The 24,035-nt window shown below is 47.5% G+C and overlaps 1 protein-coding gene across 1 annotated transcript; it reads left to right on the top strand.

Annotated features, from left to right (window-relative positions):
• Positions 1 to 1,287: 1,287 nt before the first annotated feature.
• Positions 1,288 to 23,445, top strand: LOC146176264 (glyoxylate reductase/hydroxypyruvate reductase-like). The gene is made up of 8 exons (XM_084582583.1): positions 1,288 to 1,475; positions 9,901 to 10,028; positions 11,879 to 11,951; positions 12,127 to 12,243; positions 13,308 to 13,480; positions 16,483 to 16,642; positions 18,668 to 18,798; positions 23,039 to 23,445. The coding sequence occupies exons 1-8, from the start codon at positions 1,405 to 1,407 to the stop codon at positions 23,161 to 23,163; spliced, it is 978 nt and encodes a 325-aa protein (XP_084438709.1). The 5' UTR covers positions 1,288 to 1,404; the 3' UTR covers positions 23,164 to 23,445.
• The last annotated feature ends 590 nt before the right edge of the window (positions 23,446 to 24,035 follow it).

The following is a 24,035-nucleotide window of genomic DNA, read 5'->3' as shown; positions in this document are numbered from 1 at the left end:
TTCATTCTTTTTAAACTCTGGCGTCGGTATCCAATTAGAAAACGTGAATGATGTGTACCATTTTGCAGGCAAATACAAGAGGACTATTGCGATACCCAGAATATCAACAGATCTTCTAGCACGTTTTATAAAGTGAATGCAATATCACCTCCTATCTGGGCGATGTAAATATAAACTTGCGGATGTAGTTTGGAGCTAATTGCGGCCGAGAAATCTCAAGACATCCTGCAGCAAGCCTACCAATGGTTTATTTGGGGAAAGTGCTGAGATAACGCAGTGTCTGGTATAAAAATAACAGCAATGCTTGGGGAGTTTTCTCTTTAAATCTCCTTCAGGTTAGATGACTAAACACACGCATGAATTGCGCCAGCGGCGAGGAGGTGGTTCGTTTGCGTCAGCAGTCGTCTGCCGCATTATGACTGCAACCTGGACAACCCATTTTTCAGAGTACTTGCGAGCGGGCTAGTTGGCTATACGACTCCGAAGACCTCTGGCACTGCATGGTTATACACAAACACAACACACACACAAGATAATTTGTCATTATTTTTGTTTTATTTTCATTTAACTTTTTCCTTCTGAATTTCTTCACATTTTTTTAAAATCTTTTGTTTACTTCTTCTTATTATTATTGTAACCCTACGTTTTTTGTGATGCATTCTTCTTCGTTGTATCACAAATAACAGGCAGTTGGTAGCGAGCGCATCATCGGTGTGAACGTCTTGGTTTAATTCTCTTGTGTGTGTGTTGTGTTTGTGTATAACCATGCAGCGCAAGAGGTCGCCGGAACCCATTTTTCTCTGGGTATTATTTTCTCGGTATATTTCATGAAGTTGTATGCTTTAAATACGTAAAGCGAAGAAAGCCGGACACGGTGGGGATGGCCGTGCAAGTATGACTGAGTTCAGCGGCTTGTGAGCACCATTCATGTTCATCCTTATGATTGTATATATAGGTATATAGATATATAAATTCGCGCCGTCTGTATTCTAAACCGAAGAAGAAAAGAACGCCTTAGCGAATATTAAGTTCGTCATGTTTAGTCGTGGCACCTTGCATGCCTCCAGAGCGCAGTAATATTGGCTTTTTTTTTTTTTAGAAGAGAGGGTGAGGAGGCGTTCGGTGAGCCTGCCTACGCACGTCTGCGTTGCTAGAGCGCTGCGTCGTCTGCTTTTCGTCGTCTGCTCCGTCTGCGCGTGCTCTCGGTCACGTGGCAGCTCCGCCTGCAAACGGCGCAAGCGCCATGCAAGTGCGAGCGACGTCAGCGCCGCTCTCCAGGCCAGCGGCAATAGGTGAAAGCGCCAGAGAACAGGGGAACAAGCCGGCGTCTGCTGACGTACCCGCCACTCCGTGCTCAACCCCGCTGCGCCCAAGAGCCGCCGTGCTTCACGCTGTTCGTCAGCCATGGCGCGTCCGACGGTCTACTGCACCAGGCCCGACATCCCAGCTGAGGCGATGGCCAAGCTCAAGCAGCAGTAAGCAGATTGCACTTGTACACTGAACACAGCACTGCGCCTCGCTCGAACCATGCACCGGCTTCCGTAGTGCCGTTCATTGATAGGTTTAGGATTGTCGTGTTCTCAGATCGTCCTCTCGGTGGATATTACAGGGTCGAACAGTATATCGCGTGTCTTATTAGACACACCACCTCATTTAATGCTCGAAGCAGCGTTTAAAAAAAGAATCAGCCTACATTTCACTCGTTACGGAGCGCTGTTTTGATACGGCGCCGCGTTAAAAATCCGTCTGCATCTGTCAAACGTTCAAACGAAGCCCGCCAAATTGTTATCACATCGCGGATGATAAGAGGCCGCCACAAATACTGCCATTTCTGCCATTGAGAACGCGCGCTTTTTAACTGCCGCTTTTCTGATTTCGTCAAGACTCACTTTCTTTTATTTAAGCTTCCCGAAAGCAGCGCGCCTTGACATTCCTGAGACGATAGTCAAGGCTAGCCGGCTGGTATAGTGTGTAAAAGTTAGAATGTGCGTGTAGCCAGTCGTTAGAGCTAGCTTGCACGCTTCGTGGGTGTCTATCCCGGCCCAGAATTGCCGTCAAGGAAACTGGAAGCCGCGCTGGTCTGAAGCACTTGTGTGTGACATGGCAAGGAGGGATGAGGGGGGAAGGGGGGGGGGGGGGTGCGAAGGTCAGCTGAATGACAACTGTGGCGCGCGTGTGATGATGGTTTGGAGGAAGTTAGCGGTTCCCCCGACGCACGCTTCGCGCGACCATTAGCGTGCGACTCCGTTTCAAAACGAGCTGAAATAACAGGGCGGTGATGGGTGGTTTATTTCCGTGACCGTCTTACAAGTAAAACTCGGCTGCGGCGCGCTTAGGGAACACTTTGAGAGAGCGGAGGTGAATGCTCCCGTTAAGTGGTGGCTTATTTTTTTTTTTTTTTTTTTTTTGACTGGCGGCACTCCCATACCGGACGTCGCGTCTGTGACGCTTTCGCCGGAACTCTCTGGCGCCTGCCGACGCGGCACCGGTAGATGTGCTTCCCTGCGCGTGAAATATACGGCTGTGGCCTTGAGTGCAGATAAGAGACTGTAGCGACGTTTCTGGCCTCGTTGCAGCGTTGTTCACAAAAGCGCTCGGGTTTCGTTTGCGTTGGTCGCTTATCGCTGCGATCGGTCACTTCGGAATGCGCGCTGCGTTTATTGCTTTGTGCTTGAGCCTTACCGTGTTTGCGATTTCATCTGAAAGCTAGTCACACTTTAACTCAACTGAAGTCCGAGACACTGCGGCATCAGCACGAATCGTGTGTGAGTATGTTGGGGAGAGGGAATAAGAAAAAAAGAAAGATAAACAGCTTGCGTCGTTATGCTTTCAACTTCGTTATCTAATCTGGCGATGTGACACCATTCGGAAGTGCAATTCTTTTGCGATGACGAACTAGGTGAATGCTGTATGCATAACGCTAGCTTTGTTCCGGTACTGCGGCGCCTAACAGCGAAGCCTGCTTTTCAGAGGCCAGCAGGAGCTATTGCTCTGTGCTCGCAGAAAACACCTGCGACGAGGCGAACAGCTGTCTGTTGCCAACTAGAAAAGCAATTAGGTCATACAGGCATATCCTGTTTCTTTCGAATATTGCTTTTCGAGTAGCGCTCAATAAAATGCTACTGCTCCGACTGCTGTCCTACCAACGCGTGGCTTAGTGATCCTAACCACACTCCTTTTTATTCAAGTAACTTGCCATTTTTGCGATCTCGCTGCCGATGACGCAGCTGCTTATCTGGAAGGGCGTTAAACCTGTTTTTAATGTAATGCGGGACGGATACTGCGCGCTCAGCCCCTCCTCGAAGACTGTACGAGCGTCGTTCTCTATGACGTCTTCCAAGAGTGCTTTCGTTTTTGTAAGTGGTTGTTGCCCTCTCTCGCTAGCTGTCTCCTGGGCGAAGCGTTTTCTCCACCTTTCTCTCAAATCTCCTTTATCTTTTGTTGTTCCTTTTTTTTCCCTCTCTCGCTCTTTCAATTTTTATTTTATTCTTGCGTTAAATGATTCAATATTTATTTTCTTCTCTGCCTTTTCACATTCGTCTCGCTCTCCGGTCTATACTGAGGAGCACCTCTCTGCAGCTTTGCTTGCTCTTTTGCTCAAAGCTTTCCTCAAGTCTACTGGGCGCCGACCCGCGCTCCGAGTAGTCGTTTCTGTCCGGAACCTCCTCTCTTCTTCCTTGGAGTGAGAGTGTGCATGTGGTCCCGCGATGTCTCCTTCCGATTATAACGGTCGCAAAAGAGAGTGCTCCCCTCTTGAGGTTCGGGGCACCTAGGAAGTGGAGAGCGTTTTACTTAGCCACAGCATCTGTGGGGGCGTTTTGTAATTCTCGGAGAAAAAAAAAATGTATATATATTCTGACGGAGGACGAGTTCGGCGTTTGACAGACATCCGTTGGATGTCTCAGCGGAAGTGGTGGTCTACGTGAGAAGGTACTATTGCGCCCAAAGGCGCACTTTCTTTTGGCGGCGGTTTTTGCGGTCTTATTTTTGGCCCCGACGGAGTTGAAAGAGGAAGGAACGCACGTGCCCCCCGTCGCCGCCGGGGGTCACCTTGACACAGCCGTTGTGGCTCCTCGGCCTTCGCGGTTAGCTGCGTGGGGTGCGGGAAACGTCCCTTTGTGGTCGCGCTTTGTTATTATTTTTTTTTTTTCACGGTATACGCGCCCATAATGGAAGAGTCCTTGGCTTCCTTTCGGTTTTCAGGGCGCCTCGTATTTCGTTTAATGTAACACGTGCACTTTAGTGCACTTTGCTGGAATCCTTTCTCCTTTCCCGCTTCTTGAATTTTTTCGGTTAGTGTGAAGGTCGCTCGTTGCATTTAAAAGTTTAAGTTTAAAATTTAATTTTTTAAATTTTAAATTTAAGTTTAGTTTTTAAGTTAAAAAATGTTTTTTAAGTTTTACGCGGCAACTGCGCCTGCGTAAGACGGGTCCGACAAATCTGTTTACGTCTACGTGCCTCTGCGCTCTGCTAAAAGCCTCTTGTAACAGACTTGCGGCGCATTTCCCCTTGCGTCGCAAGTCACAGTACGCTGCAACATTTTCCCACGCTAATCGACTTAACATTCACTTACGATGAAGGCGCTTACGGAAGAGTGACGGTTTGGCTAATCTTTAATATTTACTGCAACGGACGTCTTGTAGTCGCCTATATGTAAATCATTCAATAATTGCATTATTCTTCGTTTTTTATTTTGTGTGTGTGCTCCTGCATAGGCCCGACAGTCCACTATACATAATATTGCCCTCATTTAATGCCACCTAGCTGTGCTTAAAAGCGTCAATCTCTTCCTAGCCCTCTCGTGCCGAGTAAGCACCGGGTCCGCCGCTTAATGCGACCACGTCCTGTGCCAGACGGGTGTTCCCCGGTGCGTATCGACCAGTGCTGTTTTCACGGACGGGCAAGAGAGACGGTCCTTTTTTCTTTTCTTCTTGTCTCCGGGTGGGCCCGCAGCGTACTCCGACCAACTCCCGTACGTTTCCGCCGATAGCGCTGGCTGCAGCCGCCGTAGTGCGTGACACTCGGTTTACCGGCCCTTCTTGCTTGTCCTCTGTATACGTGCGGCTCCGCTTTGCGACCCGACGTACCCCGATAAAGAAGCAGGACCTCCGTGGTGTGGACGCCTGATGGCCGACTTTATAGTGCGCGGCAGGCGGTTTCTCAAAGGCTATCGGGCAGAGGCTTTGTTGACGGTGCTTGTATGCTCCCCGCGGCCTCACTCTCACCCTCACTCTCACCGTGTGTACCTGCGAGAACGTCCACGTGCTCGGAGGCCTTATTTTGTGTTTGTATTTTGCCGTAAGTGCAGTGCATTAGAGAAGGCTGTCACCCGCGATACGTTAGTAGCGCGAGCGAGTTGTTTTGTCCATCTCAACTTACAATAAACTGCACAAGAGATAACGGCACATCAACCAGTCAGAGGAATGGTGAGAGCGGAGTCAAACAATGAATGAAATGACTGCAATGGTAAAAAAGTTGTCGGTGCTTCCAGTCGTGCAGGGTTCTCCAATGTGGTGCGAAACAAATATTGAGAATTCACTAAAAGATCACTTCGCATGTATGCGTGACCGACTTTCCTCTATTTTCTAGCTAGTTTTCCTAGCGGCGTATTGTGTCCAAAAGTCATATTCAACTCTAATGACGTAACTAGGAGATCACCTCTTTGAAGAGCCTGCAACGTGAAAGTAATGAACCCGGTTTGTCTTCCCTGGAGGACTACAGGTTTTGTAATCTATGCAGAGCGAAACATACGAAGGTAGAATAAGCAGGCCCGTAAGGCTGAATTATTGAACTCTGTGATGACAAGTTTTGTGAAAAGGCACAAATTGTTTCGTCGTCAGTTTGGTTGTACATTTACGCTTTCTTGATTTACCAGCAGCCAGTTCAGCACATTATCTCCGTGTCGCGGGTCGGACATTTACCCTAAAGAGATTTTCGCCGCGCTGAACATATACACAGTGGTCGAAAGGCTCCTAGGGACGCAATCACGTGCGCGCCATCCCGATTCGTCTAAGTCGTCCTTACCTTGCGTAGTGTTGAAAACAGTTTGTGAGACAGAGCATATAGTTGTACGCAACATTCCAACATTCGTCATGGCGAATGTGTTTACAAATATACTTCGCAGCCGTTTTGTGCAGCTGCGCGCATATGTTTGATCTCTTGTATTCAGAATTATTCGATGACATCTCAGCCCTTGTAAACAGGCAGACGGCTTCTACTGTCACTTGAAACGATACCTTCTTCCCTCTTCAAGGAAACAAATATCTTCCTTTCTTTAATATTTCATACTTTCTGCTGTTATTTTGTTGCACCCCGCCGGGGTGGCGCAGTGGTTACGACGCTCGACTACTGTTCCCAAGGGCGCGGGATCGAATCCCGGCCTCGGCGGCAGCTTTTCGGTGGAGGCGAAAAGCAAGGCGTCCGTGTGCTGTGCGATGTCAGCGCACGTTAAAGAACCCCAGGTGGTCGAAATTTCCGGAGTCCTCCACTACGGCGTCTCTCATAGCCTGAGTTGCTTTGGGACGTTAAACCCCACAAACAAACAAACAAACTATTTTGTTGCAAACAAACGTGCAAATCGGTATTTTGAGTGTTTCATATATACTCACGAGTCACGACACAAGAAAGCTCCTGCCTTTTTGATTCTTCGTCGGCTGGGCAAAATGTTTGACCGTAATTGATCAGTATTTGTCGATCATGAACAACAACAAAAAAAGACACGAGTATTGCTTGCGCAATTCAGATGTACCGTTCGCGGTAGCAACTGAGAATCACTAGTGCGAATCCCGTGGCCCTTGTAAATTTAAAGCGAAAACTGCAGTTTCAGTAATCGTCATGCGGCGCGTGGTGGCGGTGCGCTTCGACGAATGAGGGAACGGCGTTTAAATTAGTGGCTTCTGTCCGGGCAGCTCTGCGGAAATTGAAAGCCCTTTCGCATCGATCACTCCTTCGGACGCCTTGATGAGACATGCTGCCGCGACCGAAGAAGCCCCGCAGTATCTCGCATGTCTGGACGTAACCGCTTGACAGCGGGTGTATTTACAAGCCCACTTTCCGCACGTTTCAACATGACGCAAAGCGCAAGGCAGCCTTGCCAAGCCTTCATCTGTCGCTCCTTTCCACTTCGTGGGGCCAGGAGCGCGAGAGAAAGAGCAATATTGTTGCCAGCGGGGCCCCCGGCGCAGGCCGCTTTGATACAGCGAGGGGAAGAGACTACCTCTTCTCTCGTCTCTTCGTGCTATCGGGCTTTCAACCCTTCCTCTTCAACGGCGGTGATCCCTCACACCTGAGGAGACAGTTGAACGCGCCGATCCCCCTTTCCATCTTCCTCATAAGAACCACTTCTCTCTCAACCCTTCCTCTGCGTCTCTGCTCCCTTCGTGGAAGCGTGCTCGTTCTTGTGTGGACGCCATCCGCATAGTAGGGCCAAGGTCGGAGCCGGCTTCAGTTGCGCCACGGGACGCCCAAGCTTGCTCTCTTTCACTTTCCGTCGCTTGCATAGCTCTGGCCTGACGCGCGTGCCGGAAGTATTTTCTGACTTTTTTTTTATTTTTTTTTTAAACACAAAAATGGACGTTCGTTATTCCGTCTGCCGTGAAGCGAACGCAAATCCCTTACGCGACGCGCCTTGCTATCGACCCTTTGCAAGGTGTCAGCTCGCGAAGGAAATATGTATTCACCGGGTGTGTTGCTATACGACGACATTAAACGCGGTAATTACCATTTTAGTGCGCAGTTCTTGTGCGCCCGTTCTGTAGTTGCGCCACGTCACTGTTGGGATTGACAGTCACGAACGAAATTTCCCCCCGAAGGAAAGAAATCCACGGGCTCTGTGCCGCTCGTTCGTGACTCTTCTTTCTCTGAGAAATTATATTTGGCGCGTGAGAAAAAAAAAGGGGGTCCTGTGTTGGGTCAGACAGTGCCAACACAGTAACCAATATCGCGCTAATGTATTGTGCTGACTACGGTGTCTGGTACAATCGGGTGTCATGAGGGTTCGATTCCCATTGCTCACCCTATACCACCTCAAAGAGGCTACCTGAGTTGTCAGCTCCTGCCAACTCGGCCATAGCATGTTACGTCACGCAGGAAAAAACTACATAAAATTTTCTGATGTTACGACAGAATTTCTGTGCGGCTTTTGACGGGAAACCTGTTGTGACAACAGAACATTCTGTAGTAACATCAGCAATTTCTGTAGTTACAACATAAAAGTACTACAGACAACAGAAATATACTACAGAAAAACTACAGAAAAGTACTACAGAACTACAGAAAAATCTGGTGGTTACGACAGAACTACAGGATATTTTGTCGTATTTTTGACACAGTTCTGTAGTTTTTTTCGCATTTTTCTGAAAACAGATCTGTACCTTTAGGTATAATCTGCTTTTTATCCACAAAAGTTTAGACGCTGAAGTGGATTATGGCTCGATCGCGTGAAGTTTTATTGGATTATTAAAAGGCGCGGTTTGTAATCGGCGTAAATGGCACTGTTCGGGTTTATCTAACAACTTGGCTGGGTCCAGGGACATTTGTTGGGATAAACGCAAGTGATACGTCTGCGTAGGTTAATAATAGCAGTGGGTGGTCGGATATTTTCGGGAGGAGGAGGAGAGATCCGGGGGAAGAAAAGCTCGGGCGGTGGAGTGTGCACGCTCATTTCTCTCTACATCCTGGGCAACTGGTACTCAGATAAGCTGCTAGCGCGATGGGAAGTGACAATCTTTGAAATGCATTTTCGAAGTATAACCCAAGCTACATGTCCCTTGTTCAACGCCCCACTATAGTGGATAAAGTCCTAGTAGCTCCAAGGTACATTTGTGTTTGTAAGATTTATAGTTAGGCTCGTTGTTCCTCGGCTTAAGCACTGTACGTGCCACTTTGCCCATGCATTATTAATTTAAACAGCGCGAACAAGAAAACAAAGGACAAAATAAAAGGACGATGTATTAACAAGAGACTACTGGAACACCGGAACAACTTGGAAAGTGGCAAGGACAGAACTTTTCTGGTCTCACATTGCCATTCCTGTGAAACAATGAAGAAGGAGAAGTGCAGTCCTATGTTCGGCCAGGTTAGGATCTTGTATCGCCACAAAGAAAAGATGACGAGAGAGATAGCTGAATCATATTTTATTTCAACGGACAATAAGTGTGGCAGCAAGACTTCTCTTGCTCTTTCAACCAAAGAGGTGTCTTTTTTGAGTGACATTTTGTGCAGCAGGTGAGCCCAGGGGTTGTTTCACGTGATTGTTTCGTTTTTGTCGTGTTGGTTTTATCTGGGCCTTGGAGTAAAGGCTTAGGCATAGTTGTGAGTCAGCGCTTGTACTGTGGCTTCCTTTTATCTGGTCCTGTGTCTTCTTGTTCGCGCTGTTTAAATTAATAATGAATGTGAACCAACTTGCCCAACAAAGTATCTTGGTAAGCCATATTACTTTGTCCATGATCTGTCTCCAGCTACCCAAATGCATTCGTGGTTGAAGTAGCGAAGCGGTCTCATTGCGTATCATCGAACCCGAACAATAAGTGCTCATGTCTGTGACGTTCGCCTTTTATTATTGAATCAACGTTTATTTACATTCAATGTATTGTATTCCTTTTGAAACTTTATTGAAACTCTTCATAACCCCAACAAGTGGGCAGCGAAAATATGTTCGAATTATGCTATTTTGAATGAAATGAGGGGCTCGAATTACGGAGTTCCATTTAATGAGTGCACTCGGCGCCTGTTTTCCGCGTAGTGATTTTTCTTTCATGCTGGTACACGTAGTCGGCCGCGTTTTCTTTGCTCAGTATCGATGACATTATGGCATTCGCGGTTTTCCCTTCTTTCCATGTTTCTAAGTAAAACTCGGCTCTCCTTTTTTTTTTTTCTCAACGCGTGCATTGCCTTTCGCAGCTGCGACGTGACGCACTGGGACAAGGAGGAGCCCGTTCATTATGACGTCCTGCTGCAAAACGTGAAGGGAAAGGACGCCCTTCTCTGTATGTTGACCGACAAGGTGGACAAGCGCGTCATTGACGCAGGTGGGTGTGTGACCTTTCTTTCACCGGCGAAGATCTCCAGCGAGAGCCTGCCCGTGATAAAGCACCACGTGATATGAGCACACGTGCAGTCTCCATGCTCGGCGGACTCGTTGAAGCGACCAAAGCAACCGGCGTTTAGACAGGGTAAAAAATTGGACACAACACACGGATCCTGCGTAAGCAATAGCCCCTTCAGCGCCTCACGTGTGTTGTGGCCGTTTTTATCTTTATCTCGGCGCGGGTCGCTTCAGGTATGTCAGACATAGCTTGTTCAAACTGCCTGCTGTAAAGACGAGTTATGGTGCCCAAACACTGATGTACTTATCCCTAACTTTCTGAACACCCACCCATTTTTTTTTTCTAGATACCATGCAGCAATTTAGATCGCCTGGAAACTTTAAAAAGTCCTTCAAAACTTACAAGCTGTCGCTTTCAATGCCATGAATATTTTCCGTCGTCCTAAAATGCCACAAATGTATACGTGTGAGAAAACTTGTGTAATTGTGTTGTATGTTTTCATTAGCACTTATATAACCATTTAATCCATCACTTGTACTTGCCGTTCTGTGTATGGGTGAGTGCCCTCGTCAGGCAGAGAGTATCTGCCTTTTGCCCTGTCATCCAAGACCAACTGTGTCTGAAAGAATGCCTCAAATAAATAAATAAATAAATAAATAAATAAATAAATAAATAAATAAATAAATAAATAAATAAGCTAACTCGCCCAACAGCACGTTCCCAACAGCGCCGATCAGAATGACAACGTTATTAGATGTACCGCGAGTGCACAGCCGTTCTGAACATTTTTTTATTTGTGGCGATCGATCCATATGCATTAGACATTAGTATACGTGAATCACACCGCGGTATCCGCCCAAGACCGCTAAACTAATCTATATTTGTATTTGTTCTTAATGCTGCTTTGTTTTTGGTTTCATCAAGCGTACGATAGCTGTGACGTCATGTTGGTGCATACGTCAACTCGAGGCATGCGAAAAAAAACGGCAGTGTGACTGCTGATACGGGTCTGTTTTTCCATCCTGTGAAGTAGCCTTGCTGTAAGGTAGTGAGTTAAAGTTAATACTGCGCGGTGGTGGCTGAGTGGTTAAGACGCGTTTAGAGGTAGCCAGAAAGCAAGGCGCCCACGTACTGTGCAATTTAAGTGCATGTTAAAAACAACGAAACGAAGGTCGAAATACCCGGAACCCCCCACTATGGCGGCCCTCATAGCTATCGGACGTCCCATAAACGAACTGTTAATCTGAAGGTTCGTGTTAGCGATTATATCAGGTTTTTTTTTTTTGTCGTGCCTAACGTCACAAGGCATCAGCTACAAGCCACAGTCATTGTTCTGATGATGAAACCCAATCAGCGTCTAGGAAGAAGTTCAGTTATTAATTTAGCGCGTCGTAGGCGAATAGCACTTACTTATCTATAATGTGTTCTAATTAATGTTTCCATGCATGCTACGGGACAGCTGAAGTGTACTATACAGCGAGCTCACTCCTCTCAATGCAGTTTTCATTCAGCGTTGCGGTTGTTGGAGCTCTGACAGAGTGCCTGTATAGGGCTTCGCATGTAGTTCCCAGCCGCGGAGAGCATGCATGTAAAGACGGCAAAAACAGCCAAATTCACGCGTCGCTTGCTTTATCTGCACGTGTAGAGGTATTCAGGAAGTGTTAACCTGGTTGTTAACAATTTTGGGAGTGCACCTTTTCTTCTATAGCCTGAAACGCCTGTGTTTTTTACGCATTTGCTCTGGCTGTATCGTGTTATGTGTCGCGTTATGAATGTTTCTCAGTGAAGGAACGTCCCCATTCGAATCTGTCTTTTTTTTTTGTTTTTTACAGGAGACAAATTGAAAATTGTCGCCACCATGTCGGTCGGTTTCGAGCACATCGACATAGCGGAGTGCAAAAAGAGGTATTTATCTTCACGTATACCATCGAACAAAACTGCATTTTTATGTGAGATCTGAAAAATATTTAATTGGGAAAAATTGAGCAGATAATGAGAGCGCAGTATTTATGGGATCTATACTTGGTTTTATAACGACGACTTCCCACGCTTGATCTAGTTTTTTTTTTTTCCGTTTCAGGAATATTCCAGTGACCAACACTCCCGACGTCTCCTCTGAATCCGTGGCCGAATTGACTGTCGCCCTGGCGTTGGCCGCTGGGCGGAGAATCGTGGACTGCGCGAACGCAATCAAAGCGTCAGTACAATATGCTATGCTTTTCGATCTGGCGCCACATACGCGCACACGGGCAGATGCATGTGACCCTCTAGCCTCAGTGAGGAGGGGGGAAGGGGGGGGGGAGTAAATTTTCTTTAAAGCACACGCTCACAAATATCTCTCTCTGTCTCTGCCTTCAGCCGTTAAGTGCATTATTCTCGGCTCGGAGTCGCTGCCGCGCGTTCACGCACAGGGCGTTTACGTGAACCCGACAAAAGTCGAGTCGGGTCCCCCTTTAGAGGAAAAGGACAAAAACGTAGAGGAGGAGTAACACAAGACCAGTCATTCATTTCCTATTCAAACTCGCTAGTTCTCTCGAATAATCAACTCGACCCTCTTTCGTTTTAGTTCATGTATACAAGGCTACATTTCGCCACCGCAGCCAATGAAAATATTTTCGCTGAGTGGTCTGAAAGGGTCCGAAATTTTATGTCGATCAGCCTACACGTAGCGGTGCGCTGTGTAGGATGGTCTATCACACCATGGACTCTGAAGCCAGTTGCTCGAGTTCTAGGGGTCCCCGGCGCCTAGGCAAACGAGAACAGTGGAACGTAACAAGACGACAGCGTGTGGCCAATGAAACAGAGAAGAACGAGAACGGTTACAGAAACAGAGTTGCCGAAGCAGCTAGGCGATCCGCTTCGAGTTCGGAGGCTAAGCATCTGTCTTTATTGATAAACCAAGCATTGCCGAGCTAAACCAAGGAAGAGCCACATTGCTTTCGCAAGCCTTTAGCTTAACCAGAGTTAAACCACAACCATTTTTAGGGAATCCCGAGGTGGAGCTCTCTCTCAAATCCCGAGGTGGAGCTCTCTCTCTCGAATCCCGAGGTGGAGCTCTCTCTCTCGAATCCCGAGGTGGAGCTCTCTCTTCCTAAAAAAAAGGCTCAAAGAAAGAAAATGTCTCGACATTTTCCTTATGACTTTCTCGCGGGACCCGCACTGTTTCAGTGATTCCAGTGGTAGATGCGATACGGTGGGAAACTTGTGTCGGAATGTGTGCTGCTCGGACGCTAAGCTTGATTTCCGCGCCTTCCTTTGTAGGGGCGAATGGATTCACTCGTGGGGACCCATGTGGATGTGCGGCCAGGGCCTGCATGGAGCCACTGTAGGCTTCATCGGCATGGGCCGCATTGCCCAGAGTGTGCTGAAGAGCATGAAGGGCCTCAACATTGGCAAGGCTCTGTACTATGACAAATTCCAGCCTATCAAGCCTGGTACGTGAGACTACCGCGCTTCTTCCGGAACAGCTGCCCGTTTCGTGTCCACTTGTGTTTGTTGAAAACAGTCATACTATTGGTGTGAGTGAAATAACTAATTCTGCCCGATGAAGGAGGCCCGCAGGTTGACCTCATGATACAGCTTTACCTGCAAAACAAGAACATAAACTTTAGTCGTAAGTAAGCTAATCTTGAAGCTGAAATGAATGGGGGGTCTCTCGTGCTCTCGTACTCACTTGTGACGTCACGTCGCAACTATGGTTCGGCGATCTACGACCGAAACCTAAACTGTATGCCTGGAGAGATTGTTGCAAATTATTTACTGAGTGCAAGCGAATTTCACGTTTCACGTTGTGATCGTCGTTTAGGGACGTCTTACGCAAAATTCCAAAGCAGGAATGCACTAAGAAAAAATTAGTGGGTCTATACCCCCTAGGGTGGACGACTTAGCTGTACAACATTTCGCACAAAGAGTCGCAGTTGTTAAATTATAACATCGATGAGGCGGAAGTGGTCAGCCCGATTGGGGAGACTACAAAAGGAAATAGTTTCGTATTGTGCTCTAATTGCCCTAGCATTGTGCAGGTTATGGAGGTCATCGTGAGTGACATTGAATGACCACAGTATGGTTAAGATTTCAAAATTTCCTGTATTTGAAAAGTGAACAAAAGAACCGGGTAAGAAAGGAGCCTATCATTAAAATAGCGGCAAGAAGGAGAGCAAATAAATTCAGAATCTGGGTACAGAACAGCAATACGGCTTTCACGTTCAGTGTAGACGCACTGAACGATAATTTCAGATACCACTATCGAGCGTACAGTAGGTTTATGTGGTAGGGTAGTTAAAGAGGATTGTATTAAGCTGTCTAAGAGACAAGGGATCTCATTAAGAAACGCCAAATCATGACATCCTCCAATCCGGCAGACAGTTATAGAGTTAAGAGCTAACAAAGTTAACCAGTAAGTGTAAAGTAAGCGACATAAGGAAATGCAATATACGGAATTTGAACGTGTTCTAGAGAATGGCAGTATTCTGGAAGGCACACTTAAGCTATACGCCTTTAAGTGTACTCAGTGGAAAAAACTACATAACCGTGTCAAAGATACGACAAAATATTCTGTTCAGTTGTAAACGTCAGATTTTTCTGTATTTCTGTAGTAGTTTTGTGTAGTTCTGTAGTTTTTTCTGTAGTAGATTTCTGATGTATGTAGTTCTGTAGTACTTTAACGTTGTAACTACAGAAAATTCTGATGTTACTACAGAAAGTTCTGTTGTCACAACAGGTTTTTTGTCAAAAAATGCACAGAAATTCTGTCGTAACAACAGAAAATGTTTTATCGTTTTTCCGACTGAGATGATAGCATAGCTTGAATGGTTCTTGTCCTTGGTTCCTCATTCGTGTACATATAGTTTCTGTTCGCTTAGTTCCCAGAATTTCCTTGCGTCCGCCTCTAATTTCTCACACGCTCTTATCAGCATATGCTACCACGTTATACAAGTGCCTAGGAGTGTAGCGTGCCTTACTCAGAATCTGTGCCAAAAGTCAATCAGACGTCGAAATAGCCTTGGACGTGCACGTAGTGTAGGACGTGCAAACCGGTAGTTAGGTAAGTCGGAATTGTGCGGAAGTCAAAGAAATTTCGGTAAGAAAAACGCAAACACGACGGATAAAGGGATGAAATAGATTAAAAGGGATTAATTAATATCAAATTAATCAATACAAGATAATTAGGATACAACTTGCCGAAAAACTTCTAAAAAGGCTGCGCCTGTGGTGATGCCACGCCTACGTGGTTGCCACGATGACCGCCGCCGCTGACGTCATTGCGCATGATCGTAACAGCGTGGCGTCGTGGGAGATGGTGGCGGTGTGCAAGAAGCGTCAATGCTTTCGCATTCCGCCATTGTGGGTCAGTGCAGCATCTCTAACGTTTTCCGCCGTTCCACCTGAAATGAACAACCCGAGTTGGGGCAACACCTCCCAACTTTGTGGCAGTATGAGTGTGTGCTTGGCCATGTCACCTGCCAACTACCACCTTCACCTGCCAATGGCATTACCCTGATTTCTCGCTTACAGCGCCGATGGCGGATTTTCTGGAGAGCGAGGCCTTTAACGCTATCGCGTCAAAATCAGATTGTGTTGCGATATGAGACAAGGCGGGCAATGCCGATAACAATACTGATGCGATAGCCAACATAGCCGAGGAGTTCTACACTGATCTTTTGAACAGGGGCCGAAGTAATAGGATGGTAATGAAAGTGGCAGTTGTGCAGAGGAGTCGGACATTCCGCCATTTACAAAGAGCGAAGTAAGGAAAGCCTTGAAAGCAATGAAAAGGAGAAAAAGCAGCTGGGGAAGATCTGGCAAAATCAGGTCTGTACAGTGGAGAGATTTTGCTATAAAAACTGGTCACCCGGTAGAGGTAATGCCTCATGACACCGAGGGTATGGGGAACTTGCAAGCACGTAAACATTATCCTAATAGATAAAAAAGGGGCGCCAAGGACGTGAAAAATTAGATCGATGTCAAATGCCAGAATACTGTGACCTCACATAATGGTGTCGTCATCGTCGGAACCTTCCACGAGCACTGCTGGCGATCGCCAAGAACGCTCAGCACGCATTCCAGCAATGGAGTAATCTAGGTGTAGCGCCGATTAGATTTTTAATGGTAATCGCTTTTATAATCAGAACAAAGTCTATCGTGATCGTTCACGTTAGACGGAATTAGGAAATAAATCTCGCGCTGTATGGCATCTTTGAGTATATACTTTTAGTGCATGCATATAACAAAGACTATGTCAGAGAGTGCAAAAATGCATGACTGCTCAGGACCGCGATTACCTTGCGTGCGCTGTGTTGTTAAGAGCTTTACTTTCGTTAATTTCTCTATCGCCGTTGTCTGTCAAGCTGACCTATTCAGGTCTCCCGAGTTCATGTTCCCAGGGGGAAAAAAAAGACGCGTGGTAACCGCTACATATGCGTTGCGCGATTTGCAGCGGAAGAAATGGGAGCCCACTCCTGTTCGGTGGACGAAGTAGCCGCTCAGTCGGACTTCATCATCACCCTGACCAACCTGACGGACGAGACGAGGGGCATGTTCAACAAGAGCTTCTTCTCCAAGATGAAGAAGACGGCCGTCTTCATCAACACGAGCCGGTCTGCTTCTACTGCTCCTATACAGCGCATAGGAATTCGTTGCATGCGATGTCGTTGACATCATATATGGTTTTCAAGAAACACTTCAGTTTATACGCAGAACTGCGCAGAGACTTAATAATGAAGTCTTGCAGGTTTAGGTGTAGAAGATTGTTAGCCGTCAATTTTGTATTAATTTATAGCTGCGCATATCAGGGAATGCGCTTTAAGTCACTTCAGCGAACCCGAGCGCATCGGTACAGGGTCAGCCACACTTGCCGGAAACATGGCTTTGCGTGGCTGGGCACGTACGGAGCATGTGCCCTGTAGACAGTAGTAAGTTCACGCAGAATAGCGGAAGACACGAAACACCACTTCGAGGTGGCCACTCTGCATCGATTCGTGACCGTGTAATGTTCAATGGCGCAAAGCGCGTGCTTGGCTACGCGGGACCATGTACCGTCTTTGACAAAAGTAACCAGGCTGCTCCGAAGGCGGCCGGAGCAAGCGCGCGGCCGTGTGGCGGCGTTGCGCTCGCTGTGGCTTATCGGTGCTCGTCAGCTACGAGGGTACAACAGCTGACGTAACTTCGCACACACTCTCACCCGTTGGATGATAAAAACTAATCGCGTATGATGTGCGGGCTGCGGTTTCATGTGTGCGAAACTTGGTTGTGCACCCAGCGAGCTAGGGCGCTCAGTATAGTGACGGGGCTATTCGCTCTTCTCGGCAATTGCCCTGAAGCAGGTATTATAAGTCGCATTTCTCGCTATATAATTATACGTGCTTGTGTGCTGTAATCCGCTGCTGAAACGCATCAGCACAATTGCGCTTTCCTGCGTGTTTGATGCGCCTATGCATTAAAGAATGATAACGCCCCTCGAAATTTCAATATGCTTTCTCCGAGGTGCCTTGCGTACTGCCACTTTACGGGCCGTGACTCCTGTATAAAGATATGGGAAAGCTTGTGAACCCTTTGAAGCCACCTTATCTCTCTTTTCGGCCTGCAAAATTGTTAGCCTCTTCGGGAGGCTGTGTATAGATAAGTGCAATGATTGATTCTAACAAATTCCTGCATTTGCTTGTAGGTAAGTTTTTGCTTGAGTAACGAACTATAATTAAACCTTCCTCTTCACGCTAGCCATTAGATGCACATGATTATTTTCTCGTTCGCGGAACCTTTATTTCAGAGCAACACTGTCTGGCAAACCTAGCACATATTCGTCCTAGAAACGAACACCCTGTCTGTACTATCACCAGCTTTTCTGTTTTCCGCAGTTGCCCGAGAAGAGCGAATAGCCCCGTCGCTATACTTAGCGCCCTCGCTGGGCACAACCAGGCTTCGAAAACGTGAAACTGCAGCCCGCGCATCATACGCGCCTAGTTTTTATCATTCGACAGGCGAGAGTGAAGGTGCGAAGTTACGTCAGCTGTTGTACCCTCGGAGCTGACGAGCACCGATAAGCCACAGCGAGCGCAACGCCGCCACACGGCCGCGCGCTTGCTCCGACAGCCTTCGGAGCAGCCTGGTTACTTTTGGCAAAGACGGTACAGTACGGTCCACTGTTAAAGGGAACATAACAGCGCGTGGCTGCAACGCTTTGCAAAGCTCTCCCGCGAGAGCCGGTGACATAAACTGGCACAAGGCGCATGCGCAGTAACCACCGCCGACTGTTCTTCTCCAGCATTGACATGGTGCTGTCTATTCTAGCCAGTTGTCGGTGTGTCGCTGGCAGCGCTTCGCGAAGTGTGTAGGCCGCGCGATCGCATGTTGCCTTTAACAATGGACCGTACTGTACACGCTAACTCTATTGACGGCTTCCACGCAACTGTACTTGAAATGTGATTAGCCCTGTGCCTTCTCGGAATTGCGGATCTCCCTGAAAACTCGTCGAAGTAATTAACGTACTAACGAAGTATTAACGTAGCAATTAAGCTCGAATAACTAGGTTTAACCGGGATGAACGTGTTATTTTTTCCGGTGTTCGCGAGTGCCAGTCGCGTTACAGTGCACGCGTTCTCATCCCTGCTGCCCTGTTTGCCCAGTGGTGGCGTGGTGAACCAGGACGATCTGTACGACGCGCTGAAGAATGGAACCATCAGGGCCGCTGCCATTGACGTGTCCCTGCCCGAGCCCCTGCCCAAGGACCACAAGCTGCTCACTCTGAGGAACCTCAGTAAGCGGCTGCTGCAGCAGTCAATTTGCATACAGATTTATAGTTCTACAAAATCTGTCACAGTCAACCTTTCCAGAACCTACAAAGGGCAAATTATCAAGCAATAGTAAGATAAGCAAATGGGAGGGCAACCTAGGTATGCAAGAAGAGAGAGGGTATGCAAGAAGAGAGAGGGTATGCAAGAAGAGAGAGGGTATGAAAGAAGAGAGAGGGTACAAGAGAGGTACAAGGAACATTAAAAATTTTATCGCTTCCTTCAAACATCTCCATAGCTTTGATGTACACCCCCCCCCCCTCCTCTCCTCTTTTTTTTTCCAGTTTTTTCTTTAAGTTTTTTTTTTGCCCATCTTTTATTTTATATTGGTTTAAGCTCGTGGTGCTTTGGGCGGTGCGAGCTCGGCAACATTATTTTTATTTCTTTTAATTGCCCACGTTAACCTCAGTCGGCGCAGATGCCGCGTGTTACTTCCGTCCAAAAAATTAATGACACAACCCTGCGGCTCCCGCTTAATGAAAGCGTAGATTGTAATGATCAGGGTCTGTCTATTGAAGTGTGAAAACAGATGACTGCAGGCATAGTTTATTAGGATAAAGGGGATAGCGGTGTTTATCATTGCTGAAAATGTTTGTTTCTGACTCGTGAGGGAAAACTAGCCGTCAAGACAGAGCGCGCGAGCAGCATTTCCAGGCTGAAGCCCAAAACTAATTCATCATTTGTCGATTTGTCATTAACCATAGAAAATGCAAGAATGCAGAACATGCGTCGTTGTATTGCTGTTACCGGAAATGAATGGTGCTTTTTTGAACTTCGCCAATGTCCATGCATTACACGCAGGCGTTTTCGAGCTAAGACAACCAAAATGTTTTCATTTGCTACCCAAGAATGGATCACTTGCTGTGTGGATCACTGATTGCGCCGTTCCCTTGCTGAAAGTGTGCGAGAACGTGTCTTCGCCGTTTGATGTAACGTGTAGCGCAGTACTTGCGTATTTGAGGGTCGGACTTGAAGAGATCCCACGCTAAAACTACTGGCCTATACGTCCACATCGCTTACACTGATGTATAGCGTATTAGGGTCTACCTTATTTCAGATGTAATTTAGCATTGGTACTTGTTTGCAATGTCTGGGATCGAAGAGAAATTTCGGTCGACCACGAGTACAGTAGGGGATCGAACTCTTACCCCTCCGATCACCAGCCGAGCGCGCTAACCAACAACGCCACACCGGGCACGTGAGAAACATATCTTAATTCTCCTGTCGCTTTCCTGCCGTCTCCGTGACAACGCAAGGTCGCGACGACGACGGTGGCAAGTCCGTTCGATTCAGCTGCACTCTTTGCACCTGTTCTGTAAAGTTCTGCGTCAGTGCCGCAAGCGTGCAGCGCCAGTTCCAGTAGTTCAGGTGCAGCATCGGCACCAGCTGCTTCCAAACGAATGGTCGAGTGCAGGCCGGGTCGTCTTCCATAGCCTTGGCGTCGCAGACCAACAAGCGGCGGTCGGCTGTGTGCAACACGTACGCGTCAGCCGACACGTACAGTCGTGAGCAAAAGTGGTGTACAACACTCAGCCCGTGGCGGAGTTCGAGAAAACTGCATCCCAACTTTCTCTACCAACAGCTATCTGAAATCGAGACATGACTGGCGGTGCCCCCTTTTATCCACGTGCATGTGTCGATGTCGCATTCCCTCCCGCTGTCGCTAGGTGGTGTTTAGATAGTTTTCCCGAGCTATGCCGCTGGCTGAGTGTTGTATAAGACTTTTGCTCATGACTGTACGTCCCGGTTAACTTGATGAATTTTCAAATAGCGCATGACAACGAAGTTCTGCCTTTATCCAGCCGCGATGAATTTGGCCAGTGCGTTGTAATGAACGGCGAAAAGAATTGCACTTGTCACCGAGAACACGATCGCCACGGAAACTGTTACGCGTACGTGCTCAAAAGAAGTAGACACACGCATGCGGTGTGATGCATGCTGATTATATACTTCAGTCATGACCATGTGCGCTTCGATCGCCGGCGGCCGGCCGCAAAAGGTGTATGTATGCATCTGCACAACACGTATTTAATGCGACGAGCTATTTGAAAGTCTTCATGTTCGGGATGATTAGCGCCGTTGATCTGAGTGGCATATACACAAGCGATAGGAATCATTCATACATGAATTAATATGCGATGCATATGTGTATATAAGCCGACCGCAGTCATGTGGTCGGCTAGCTGTGAATTATATATTTCCACTCACATCAACCGGCACCAACGTGCCGAATAAGATCAATTTTCAAATAGCGCATCGCAATGAAGCATTGATACAAACGAGCCTCGATGTGTGTGCACCATGCGGCAGCTGGCACGAAGCGCAAACACGATTGAAGTCAGCATATAACCATAACGCTCATGCACGTGCTTACTTATTAGACATGGTTGAAGTACGCGTCGTCGTTTCTTTGGCGAACACGGGCACCGTTATCGTTGACGAGTGGAATAACTATAGGGTCGCTTCACTGTTTGTCACAACACGCAAGCCATCGTCACGCAAGCTGTCGTCTGCTTTCATGCGGCGGCTGCAGCTGCACTATTTCGGCACTGACCACTGAGGAGGAGCACAGTTTTGCTGAACTTTTCGTGAACTCAGCCTGCACGACATCTGCACTTTTTGAAACGAACGGCGAGGTGCAGAGGGCGCCATGTTGCATTGCTGAAACGAATGGCGAAGTGCAGCAACGCATGAACCAGTTCGCGTAGTGCAGGTGAATCGAACGGAGCTGCCTCTATCCAGGAGGGAGCGTGAGAGTCTGACGTTGTCACGTGGCAGCCAAGTTGCATGATAACGCATTGTAGGAACGTACGCGCAAAGAAGACAAGGACACAATATAAGGGAAACACACATGAGCGCTTTGTGTCTTTGTCTTCTTTGCGCTACGTTCCAAAATGCAAACGCACCGACTCGCCCAATTCAGCATTCTTGCATGGCAATGTTACTCCTGTGCACTGCTATAGGAGCCACCTAGCACTGCAACGAACGTGTGCCGATGAAAGGAAATTTCAACTTTCCGACACGATCCCCGGCCTTGCTAGCAAAAGCTCTACAAGGGGCGCGCGATGTACCGTGTGCAGCATCAACGCTCAGGCTTTCGCATTTCTCCACTGCAGATTCTGCAGTGCTCTCGAAAGCTTCTTTTTCTTGCGGTGTTCAGTTTAAACAGCAATGGCCGTTCCTCTCTAGCTTTTTAAAGCAGATGAAGAGGTAACTTCGAGGAACTGCAGAACTTGCCCACCTTTTATGATAAAACTATCAAGACAAAAAAAAAATATGTATATGAAAGCCCGCACCGAACCCACCCACCTTTACGGTCACTTCGACTACCAAGGGGGCGCAGCCCGCTATGGCTTTTCAACCAACCTTTGCGAAAATGGCACTGGTAGGCGGTACCGGTTTTTGTAGCGAGAGCTTCACTAAGATAGTTAGCGGCACATTTCGGGTAAGCGTCCCTAGTCACTACTGCGCATGCGCCGTAACCATGGCAACTATAGTTGCTCCGAGCCACAGAATGGGAAAATAAAGGAAAGGGAGAAGAGTGAGGAGAAGCTGGTGAAATGAAGCAAGAAGGTTCGGAAGACGCCAAAAAGAACACAGAAGAAAGGAAGGAGAAGATGAAGACAAGGAGGCGAAGAAGAAGCCGGTCAAATGGATCAATCATATTCGGAATATGCCAAGAATACGCACCGAATCGCCGATCACACCATACGGTTTGCAGCCAGTGCACCGGCGACGAGAATGTTCGATTCGATTTTTGTGAACAATCCCTGTGGTAGCCTTCGCTGCGCATATCTGAGCCGCCATCAATTTTTCATTGGAGGAATTCCAGGCGGTTGCCCGCGTCAGGTTACTTCTCAAGCTGCATAGCCCGCAATAATACACGGTGAGGGATATTTGCTCTCGATGAGACATTCGTTTGCGCACAGGGTCTTCTTAAAGCCCAACGCCCAAATACGCAAGACCCTTTATCAAATGCGGTGCTGACTCAATTTTCACAAGAGCAGCTTTGGCAGTGCACTATCAAACCTATCTGTTAGCATGCCTATGACTCATGCTGAAATGTGTAGCCAGTATGTCAGCTGCTAAAAGCTTATTTATCCGCGTTATGATTTAACCATATATTGAATGTTGAGCTATTTGATAGGTGTTGCATTCTTTGTTCGTCGCCGTAACATAGGCGGGCTGACCACTGTTTCCTTGCAGTCGTGACACCGCACATTGGCAGCTCCGAGATCAGCGTACGAATTGACATGGGCTTCCTGGCCGTGGACAACGTCGTCAATGTCCTCCAGGGCAAGCCGACCCGCAGCAAGCCGGTCAACATGTGAACAACGACATCGGGAGCGAGTGGCGGTGACCAGACAATCAGTTCACTGGTAGCCACCCACCCCTTGGTCCGCGTGCGTTGGTTTTAATTTAAATGCAAAACAAAAAATCCTCATTGGTTCCTGGTACAGGTGTACGTGTGTGTCTGTGCGCCGTTGCCAGCTTTGTCGGCGTACGTGCTCGTTCTGTGGAAAAAACGCATTCTTCGCACCCTTTCATCTGCCATTCTCTCCTCTATGACCCTTTGTAGCTTTAATAAACTTGTGCCAACTTCTTGTGGTTGATGACCGACCATGCTTGTCCCTCCTTTTATATATGACAAGAAGCTATCGCAGCCAATAACGGCAGTAGCTCGTCGGATTAAAACCCCTTTTTACGTCGGATTAGAGTCACTGGAAAATTTTCAGAGTACCGCAAAGGTGCCCGCGGCCACCATCTTCCTTCCAGACTGCCGGACCCAGCCGCCGTCTGAACGGCGAGTGACCGCATTCGTAGACTTCTAACATGTTTTGAAGCTAGCAAAACAAAGGTTTTGGTATGTTTATTCAGAAAAGTGCCACCAGTGATTATGTGGTCCTAACTTTATTACTTTAGTCCACGATCGATGGTAAAAGATGAAGTGTGTGTGTTATAGTGAACTAGAATATAGCGTAGATGAACCGGCGAACATTTCAAGGTGCCGGCCATTTGGATCAACCCGGACGAAGTGGGAAATAGCATGTCTGCGAAGATCGCAGGAACGTGTGCGTGTATTGTTGAGACGTTGAGAATGCCGTCCGCTGGCGCCGCTGTGCTAGACGCGGTAAAGACATGGAGGGCGAGGTGCAGAGTTTACTACGCTCGCTTTGTATAATCGCTTTGTTGAATCGCTTTG

This window comes from Amblyomma maculatum, chromosome 10 (assembly GCF_055883805.1).
Source record: "Amblyomma maculatum isolate TAMU_Amacu chromosome 10, ASM5588380v1, whole genome shotgun sequence".
NCBI lineage: Eukaryota > Metazoa > Arthropoda > Arachnida > Ixodida > Ixodidae > Amblyomma > Amblyomma maculatum.
The sequence above is the reverse complement of the archived record's forward strand: the minus strand, read 5'-3'. Positions and strand labels throughout refer to the sequence as shown.

Bases quoted from the DNA above. Each gene is read 5' to 3' on its own strand.
- LOC146176264 (XM_084582583.1), top strand. From the start codon at position 1,405: ATGGCGCGTCCGACGGTCTACTGCACCAGGCCCGACATCCCAGCTGAG. The intron at 16,643-18,667 runs GTCTGCTTCTAC...CTGTTTGCCCAG, and splicing joins GTCTTCATCAACACGAGCCG to TGGTGGCGTGGTGAACCAGG. The intron at 18,799-23,038 runs GTAAGCGGCTGC...GTTTCCTTGCAG, and splicing joins GCTCACTCTGAGGAACCTCA to TCGTGACACCGCACATTGGC.